This window comes from Drosophila nasuta, chromosome 2R, assembly GCF_023558535.2.
Source record: "Drosophila nasuta strain 15112-1781.00 chromosome 2R, ASM2355853v1, whole genome shotgun sequence".
Taxonomy (NCBI): Eukaryota; Metazoa; Arthropoda; class Insecta; order Diptera; family Drosophilidae; genus Drosophila; species Drosophila nasuta.
Window position 1 is genome coordinate 32,489,475 of NC_083456.1, and position 9,039 is coordinate 32,498,513.

At 39.9% G+C, this 9,039-nt stretch overlaps 1 protein-coding gene and 1 non-coding gene across 5 annotated transcripts; both read left to right on the forward strand.

Annotated features, from left to right (window-relative positions):
* The first annotated feature begins 1,564 nt into the window (after positions 1–1,564).
* On the forward strand, positions 1,565–5,146 carry LOC132786248 (uncharacterized). Of its 4 annotated transcripts, none has more exons than XM_060792732.1 (6): positions 1,565–1,654; positions 3,117–3,334; positions 3,865–3,939; positions 4,000–4,405; positions 4,485–4,621; positions 4,674–5,146. In XM_060792732.1, exons 2-6 carry the CDS (start codon positions 3,127–3,129, stop codon positions 4,985–4,987), a joined length of 1,140 nt encoding a protein of 379 aa, XP_060648715.1. In that variant the 5' UTR covers positions 1,565–1,654; positions 3,117–3,126; the 3' UTR covers positions 4,988–5,146. The 4 variants fall into 4 exon arrangements, with proteins under 4 accessions (XP_060648715.1, XP_060648716.1, XP_060648718.1 ...); XM_060792733.1 differs by having other exon boundaries at positions 1,594–1,654; positions 3,074–3,334; XM_060792735.1 differs by lacking the exon at positions 1,565–1,654 and adding an exon at positions 2,184–2,368.
* Positions 5,147–6,368: 1,222 nt separating this feature from the next.
* Positions 6,369–6,487, forward strand: Trnal-caa (transfer RNA leucine (anticodon CAA)). The gene is made up of 2 exons: positions 6,369–6,406; positions 6,443–6,487. It is a non-coding gene; the product is annotated as a tRNA-Leu (tRNA).
* Positions 6,488–9,039: the final 2,552 nt, after the last annotated feature.

Consider the following 9,039-nt stretch of genomic DNA (forward strand, 5'->3'; position numbering starts at 1 on the left):
TACCGAGATATAGCTAATTTTTTATTTTCAAAAATGTCCTTTTATCTCAGCTCCTGTAAGGATTTTCGTCCTTTTTCAAACGTCATTCGTTTTCGTTTGTGAATATCTATCTGGTGACCAAAGGACATCACAATCGTCCTTGAAATGGCGAAGTTACAGCGTTATTTCTGATTTTTTGACAAATTTTCTATGCTCCCCCCTGTAAAAATTCTTTGGTGAAATTTTTTCAAAATTTTTATTATCCTTGAATGCAGATCGATAGTCCTGGCTCCTGTGAGCCCAAAAACGAAGGTCCTTTTCGAATTTGTTGGGATACAAAAGCGGTAGAGCTAAAATAAGAATGTCCTTTGGCGTATTTTGCTCATAACTTGGGCATATCCTGCCGCAGGACGTCGAGATAAGTTTTGCTGGAATCAGGATAACGAACTGTATTGATTTGCATCAAAACATTATGGGGTCATCTAAGAATCCAACACTTGTAAAATTTCGGTTCGGCATCGCTAAGAAATTGGTCAAATTTACAAAATCCTGAATATCTCGAGAACCGAAAGGACGATTTGGATGTCCTTTGGCAGGATGATAGTCCTTGATGATAGGTTTAGTTTGACATATCACTCGACAGGATATGCAAGGACATTCCCGAGATATAGCTAATTTTTTATTTTCAAAAATGTCCTTTTATCTCAGCTCCTGTAAGGATTTTCGTCCTTTTTTCAACGGCAATCGATTTCGTTTGACAAATGATATCCGGTGGCCAAAGGACATCGCAATCGTCCTTGAAATGGCGGAGTTACAGCGATATTTATGATTTTTTGACCAATTTTCTGTGCTCCCCCCTTTAAAAAATTTGTAGTCAGATTTTTTATAAGATTTGAATTATCCTTGAATGCAGATCGATAGTCCTAGCTCCTGTGAGCTCAAAAGCGAAGGTCCTTTTTAAGTTTGTAGGGACACAAAAGCGGTAGAGCTAAAATTAGAAGGTCCTTCGACGTATTTTGCTCATAATTTCGGCATATCCTGCCGCAGGACGTCGGGATAAGTATTGCTGAATTATATTTTAATACCTACATCAATTACAGATAATATTTTTTAATACATAGAAATCATCCACATATTTAACACTTACATAAACTTCATGAAAACTTGTCTAATTACAGGATTATGTAATTGTCCTAAGGATCAGTGTGAGAATCCTAAAGTTAGTTTATCTAAGTTAGCAATTACATATTATTTACATTATTAACATTATAGGAAATAATCTCCATTTAACTGCTGCAAGGATCTGCGCTTCTTGGTCCTTACACAGAGAATATTCCTTAAAGCATAAAATATTTTCATAATCCTTGAACTGTCCGAAGTTTCCCAATTTCCCAGTTACCCCTTATTTCCCAAATTAATTTATAATTATGTATATACAAACATAAATGTTAAGCTATGTGAATTTGATCAGTAATTGACAGCATTGTCCCACTGTACACGGTCATCAGATCGCCGCTCTCGCTCAGCTGATAGAACAATCGTTTCTCTCTGTGCTCTGCTGGAGACTCAAAAGGGAACTTCTCCCAGTTGTTGCCGGCTGTTTAGTGTTTTTTTGTCGCCGCTCCCAGCAAGTTGTGTCGCTTTGCGCTCTCTTCGTCAATTAGTATCCAAATCTGTGAGTTGTTTTTTTGTGTTGTTCTTTTTTTTTGCTGAAACGAATTTGATATTATTAAATAAATCAGTTTGGTTTGAAGTGAAGTGCAAATTGTGGTTGTGGTTGTTATTGTCAGCGGAATGTGGCAAAGGTTTATTTATATTTCTCTCTCAAAGCACGTGTTGCTCTTGTAGCTGATTATGTGATTGCAAGTGGAAAGCAATGGAAAATTCGGTCGTCGAACTGATAATCGAAAGTTAATAGTTAACAAAAACAAAAACACGTGTGATTGATTCGCTTTGGCGTCTAGAAGGTTGTCGTTCGATTGATGTTTGTTTGATTTTGTAATTTGCTATCAATAAATAAAGTGAATTGCACTCGATTCGGATTTATCTGTAAATGTTTACGTGTTCTTTGGATGTGGTCAAGGCAAACTGACGACCACGTCAGGCCAAGCTTATCAATTTCATGAATGATAATGCAAATGAATGTACTTTAATTGCCATTTGCCGTTTGCCTTTAGCCACTTGTCGTCACTCCTCAGTTGTCAGTCGTTTGTCGTTTGCCATATAAGGAGCAAGAGCAAGTAGGCTAGACACCGCCCAAAACAGGAATAGAGTGCAAGTCAAGTCAAGTTGGCATCTATCATTTATGCAAATTCGAAATCAACTCGATTTGCTGCCCAGCTCATTCAATACCCAGAGTACATAACATACATACACAGTAAGAAAAAAGGTGCTAAAAATCAAGAGTCAAGATTGTTTCCATGACAAAATTGAACCACAAAAGTTTTTTCTAAAATCTACAAAAATCCAACCCGTCTAGAGTTTTAACCCAAGACTAACGATCACAAGAACAAAGATTTGCGGCATCTCTACTTACTGAGCTAACGGCAAGTAGATCAAAATAAGGTTGTCATTTTAAAGAAAGGCAATTTTGACCATTTTTGGAAACAACGACAAAATTAATTTTCCTTAAGATCAAAAAATTCTTGAATCAAGATTTGCAATCTTCATTTCAATCTAGAATAAAACGTACTTCAATCAAGTTTTTAATCTCAAAATGAGATGTTTTTAATCTTAAAATGTAAAAATCATGATTTAAGATTGTTTCAACTCAAAACTCTTAATTCGTGATCTTTCCTTTTAGTCAAGATTTTTTCAAAAAATCTTAACTCAAGAATTTTGTAATCTAGGTTCTGGTTTCTCTCTGTTCAAACGTATAGCTAACTTCCGCATTCCTCTCTACCCACAATCCAAAAATTCTTGATTTAAGATTGTGTCAACTCAAAAATCTTATTTCGTGATCTTTCTTTTTAAGATTGAAAACATCTTAAATTAAGATTTGAAATCAAGAATTTTTCAAAATATCTTTTCTTAAGATTGTAAAATCAGGAATTTTGTAATCTAGATTCTGGTTTCTCTCTGTGTAAACGTATAGCTAACTTCCGCATTCCTCTCTACCCACAAAATCCCTAACACAGTCAGTGCATAATGTCTACGACCGTTGTTGACCTACGCTCGGACACTGTCAGCCAGCCGACGGCTGAGATGCGGGCACGCATGGCTGAGGCTGTAGTGGGTGACGATGTCTATGGCGAGGATCCGACTGTCACCGAACTGGAGACGAGAACGGCGGCCATTTTCGGCAAGGAGGCGGGCCTCTTTGTGCCCAGCGGCACCATGGGAAATCTACTGGCGGGTAAGTAAGGCACGACGTGCACATAAATAACATCGAGCACAGAAGAGGCTCGATGTGAGCTCTGAATCTTTAATAAGGACTCTGCTCGGACTCTCGAGTTTAAACTCTAGCTGTGTTTGGGATGTGGGTGTGGGCTCCTATCTCGCTAATGTTTATTGGCTTCGAGCGCGCCTTGTGATGGGAAAACAAAACCAAAAACAAAAACGAGCGAACGAAAATGAAGAAAAGAACTCGACTCGTATCATGCATCAGGCTCATAATCGTAAAGGTTAAGGGCGACCATATACATAACATTAATTTTTATTTTTATGTACTTAAATATTGGACGTGCTGCCCTGCAAGCGATGCAGAGCGATGTTGAGTCCATTGTGAAGTTAGCTTCGTGACAATTTATGCGCTCGCTCAAATTAATATTTCTAATGGAATTTTCATTTTATGAAAAGTGAAAATGCACTAAGTACTATAGTACTTTCTTGCCTCATAACTTCACCTGCAACTGGTTTCTCTTCTCTTCTCTTTTTTCTTTACAGTTATGGTTCACTGCCATCGACGTGGCGCAGAAGCTATTGTTGGGGATTTATCGCACATCTTTCTGTATGAACAAGGTAAACACTCACCAATAATTCCGAGTACTTTTTAACTGCAACACTTCCTCCCTCTCTTAGGTGGCGCCTCACACTTGGCTGGCGTCCAATTAGCCACGATTAGAAATCAGCCGGACGGCACTTTTAGTCTGCAGGAGCTGCGCCACAAGATACGCAACTACAAGGACTGCCACGAGCCAATCACCTCGCTCGTTGTCGTGGAGAACACCCACAACATCTGCGGTGGCAAGGTGATTCCCCTCGCCTATCTCGATGAGCTGGCGGCTTTGGTCCGTGAACCTGGTGTGGGCACCACTCGAATTGCCCTCCATATGGATGGGGCGAGAGTTTTCAACGCGGCCGCAGCTTTGGGCGTCAGCGTGGAGCGCATCACTCGTGATTTTGACTCGGTGTCCGTTTGCCTCAGCAAGGGCTTGTCAGCGCCCGTGGGATCTGTTTTGGTGGGCTCTAAGGCTTTCATTGCAGAGTGAGTAATCGTTGTTCGCTGTTCATCGTTCGTCGTTGCTATCGTTCCCTGGTCTCATCTATTTCATCTCTGTCTGAAGAGCTCATCGTCTGCGCAAAGCTTTGGGAGGTGGCATGCGGCAAGCGGGCATATTGGCTGCCGCTGGCCTCGTGGCATTGGAGCAGGTGGTGCCGCTGCTGGGAAAGGACCATGAGCGTACTAAGCGCATCGCAGAAGGTAATTCGCTCGACTGTGTGTTTTATCAATTCATCTGGCTAATTTCCGACAGGCGTGGATAAGCTGCGTAGTCCGAATATCGTTGTTGACATGCCTTCTGTGCAGAGTAATATTCTGCTGCTGCAGATCAAGCAGCCCAAGCTCGCTGCCGATGAGTTTGCCAAGCGTCTGGCCATCGTCGAGCCCGAGGAGATCGCAGCCGGAGTGACCGACAAGCAGGGAGCAGGAATTGTGTTGAAAGCCAGCGCCAGAGATTGGGAATTTATGCGTTTGGTGCTCTATCACCAGGTGGATGACGAGCAGGTGGAATTGGCCATTAAGAAGCTGACTTATGTCATCAAACAGTACGATGCCCGCTGGCCTTAAACACTGCCAAAAAGGGAAGAGTAGATAATAAGTGAGGTACGAAAAAGTACTGCCAAGAACAAACATAATTTTATGTATAATTATTAGATTATGTTTTTTTCTGTTGTCGAGCATTTAATTAAAGAGCCAAGCGAAAGCGAAAACTGGCATAATTTATATTAGTGCTTCTCGAGTGGATCGAAGCACAGCGTTTACATTCGCGCATGAGTGCATCCAATCACAGGACAAGCGAGCCTCTCACAGAAGCCTGCTGATGGACTGATGTTGTCGGCGTCGTTGTGTATGCGTCAGTCTCTGTCTGCATGAATGCCCCACTGAATGAAGTAATAAAATTATTTTTAAAAAATCATTGTCAATTTTGCGATGCTCATCGATTTAAAAGCAAGAGCAGAGCAGAGCAAAGCAGAGCGAAGCCGAGCATCCTCGGTAAAGCTCCATCTCCTTTTTGCCGATGGCCGATTGTGATTTATAAGCAAACTTATCGCGTTGATGTGGCAAGGAATCTGCTCAACGTGATTCCGACAGAGAAAGAGAGAGGAGTAGAGGGAGGGAAATGACAACAGTGGAGCAAATCGAGCAACATATAATAGATTTGAGTACTCGCATTTTGGCTGACTGAACTGTATCAAAGAGGGGCGGCAAAATGCCTTTTGTGCTGCTCTCTTTGCATTGAAATGTTATATTTTGTGAATTATGCCGAGATGGAATTCAATTAGAGAAGTTGCTGAAGCATTTGATAAATTGAAATTGAATTGCCTGTTTGAAGGTCGCATCGCCAGTCCATGCTGTAAATGTAGATGTCCGTGTCTCTGCGGGCGATTAATGTGCCATCATCCCATTTGGGTGGAGTCGGAGTAGGAAGGCAATAATGCGAATTGTAAAATCCGAGAATGAGCATCATTTGCCAAAACTTTCGGAGGCTTTTCGGTTTGATTAAAACTTTAAATTCTTTAGAAAATTAAATGGCATCGTTCCATTTGGGGCAATTGCTCTGAATACATAATGAGAACAGCCCAAAAGTATGCTTTAAATTTCCTCGCTCATGCGAAGTTCGAAAAACGAATGCACCTAAAAGTATGCAGCACTTGCTGCTTAACAATGCAACAATTAAAGTTCACATCTCTCCGCCGAAAGCACACACGCAAGCTTCCACAACTCGTTGGAGAGAACAAGAGCGAGAACGAGAACAGCGTGTGTCTAAAAATAGCCCGCAGACATGCGACGCTGACGCTGTCGTCGACGTCGACGCTGAGGCGCGAAAACTCGTGTTTTTGTTGTTATTCTTATTTTCGTTGCTCTTATCGTTCTAAAAATAATTTAAAGTTTAATTCATTTCACGTTCGCAGTTAAAGGCAGCCCTTTGGCAGCTTCGATTCAACATGTCAGGATGGCCGAGCGGTCTAAGGCGCCAGACTCAAGATACATTCTTGCCTTTCATAGAAGGGTCGATGAGCGTTCTGGTCCTCTCTGAGGGCGTGGGTTCGAATCCCACTTCTGACAAATAGTTTTTTGCACTTTTTTAAAATGCTCGATGTCTTGTTTTTTATATTTAATGCACGCTGTAATTGCGTGTTATAAACAGTTAATAGCAATTCTAGCTAATTAACATAATTATATAAATAGCCTGGGGTGGTATTTATTTATGCCACACGCACTTAGGCTGACTTTTTAACTAAATTAATTTGTTGTAATCAATTATGTAAGTGCGATTGCATTCGATGTAGTTAAAGTTCAAGTAATTTAATTATAAATTTACACGCCTGACACATCCAATTAAACAAAATTACGTGTGCAAAAAGTCTACCTGGATAAATGTGATACCCTTCCCTTAGAGAGGGTCGCATGCGTAGATCATTCACTTGGTCTGACATTTGTTTTAGAGTATTTGGCTAGATAGTTGCGACTTTCTTGTTTGAATGCAAATTTACTCTGTTTAATGGGCTTTCGCTTGCATATATTTAGTGTTTTAGCATTGTGCTATTTTTATGTTATATGAGGAGGGCTTTAACTTTATTGGCAACGCCATTTGGCGGCACGTGCCACAACCTGACAGACTTAATGTGTTTCATATTATAGAAAATACATGATGTATGGGTCGGGTCGGGTCGAAACTAAAACGCAATTCCGTCATTATGGTAAAACTGGCGTGTTACACTTAAATGACAAGAAGTCATGAAATAAAGTCGTAAACTTTGAACTAAACGCGAGGATATCTGCCAAGGACTCGAACTACTTTTTTTTGGCGCTGCATAAATTGAAATTTGCATTAAGTGGCGCGTCAAATGATAATTCAATATCCGGCTATAAAGAAAAAACCGTGTTCCTTCTTCTATTTTTCCCTTTCTTTCTTCTCCTTGTTTGTTATGTGCTTTCAGCGCTTTTTATGTTCGAATTTGATTTGGCTCGAGTCTTGTCTGATATATATAGTATTGTCTGCTGTAATTTAATTAATTGCATGCGCGTAAATAAAGTCAAACAATTTTTGTATTTAATCAACGAGAAAGGATATAAATGAGTCAGAGAGTTAGAGAGAGCAAAGGCAAAGGCAAAAGCAAGCAAAAAAGCAAAGGAGTGCGAACTGATGGAAGGAAGCAAGGAGACAGAGGGGGCGAAGAGGGTACTCCAATAAGTCATGCGAACGAAACTCACTTTGAAAATTACACAAATCTACATTATGCCATACATATATGTAAGTATGTGTTTCTCTCTGATGTGGTGGGTGTGTCTGAATGAACATAACGTGATTGCTGCCAATTTCAGAAAGCAACAAATTGATGATGAGCTAATGCCTACAAAGTTATTGGGCAATAATTCAGAGAGGACCAAAAGCATAGAAGAGAAAAGTGGGCGATGTTTAATTAAAGAAATAACAGGGCACATATAATATATACTTAATTATTTGGCAAAAGTTGTGCTTCAAGGCTAACAAAATCACACTGAAGAACCTTAAAGCTGCTTAGAAGTATCAGTGTAGACAAGTTGTTAGCAGGCACTGTTGTTCGGTTGTCCGGAAATGCAAACACATTTTGAATTATATCGATATACTATTACATTGAAAATATACCAAATCAGTATATTAATATACTATTAAAAATATAGCAAATATGACAATCTTGACTGTAGTATAGCAATATACTATTACTTTACAAATATACCAAAATGGTATACTATTACATTGAGAATATACCAAAATGGTATATTAATATACTGTTCAAAGGCTAACGAAATCACACTGAAGAACCTTAAAGCTGCTTAGAAGTATCAGTGTAGACAAGTTGTTAGCAGGCACTGTTGGTTGGGTTGTCCGGAAATGCAAAAACATTTTTCATTATATCAATATACTATTACATTGAAAATATACCAAATCAGTATATTAATATACTATTAAACATATAGCAAATATGACAATCCCGACTGTAGTATAGCAATATACTATTACTTTACAAATATACCAAAATGGTATACTATTACATTGAGAATATACCAAAATGGTATATTTATATACTATTCAAAGGCAAACAAAATCACCTTAAAGCTGCTTAGAAGTATCAGTGTAGACAAGTTGTTAGCAGGCACTGTTGTTGGGTTGATCCGGAAATGCAAACACATTTTGGCTAATGTACTTGAATGTATCTCAAGCTTCGATGCACTCACTGTGAGCTGTGCTTAAAGCTGCCACTTGCAACGTAAGTAAGACATTAATATACTAGGCTGAGTTTCCGTCTGTCCATCTCTGAACCACGCCCCCGCTTCCCTCTGTTCATCACAGTCAAGTCAAGTGGAGGCGAGCAACTGCGTTTGCGTGCTGAGTGTAAATTTGAAGCGCAAAACAAATGAAAACTTCATGACTCGCATCGACTTTGTACTTGCCACACACAGTGCCATTAAATACACGTGCCACATTGCAACTGCTCGCAATAAACGTCTGCTTCTAAAGCCAAGTGGCAAGTGCCTTGCCTCCGCTCTGCACTTGGGGAATGCGGCTGACTCTGCGCATATTTTATGGCAACTTGCAACAGACGGAGGGGGGGCAACTTAATTAGCTGCTGTTG

Coding starts and splice junctions, on each gene's coding strand:
- LOC132786248 (XM_060792732.1), top strand. CDS start 3,127: ATGTCTACGACCGTTGTTGACCTACGCTCGGACACTGTCAGCCAGCCG. Junction 3,335..3,864: donor CATGGGAAATCTACTGGCGG/GTAAGTAAGGCA, acceptor TTTTCTTTACAG/TTATGGTTCACTGCCATCGA. Junction 4,406..4,484: donor TCTAAGGCTTTCATTGCAGA/GTGAGTAATCGT, acceptor CTCTGTCTGAAG/AGCTCATCGTCTGCGCAAAG.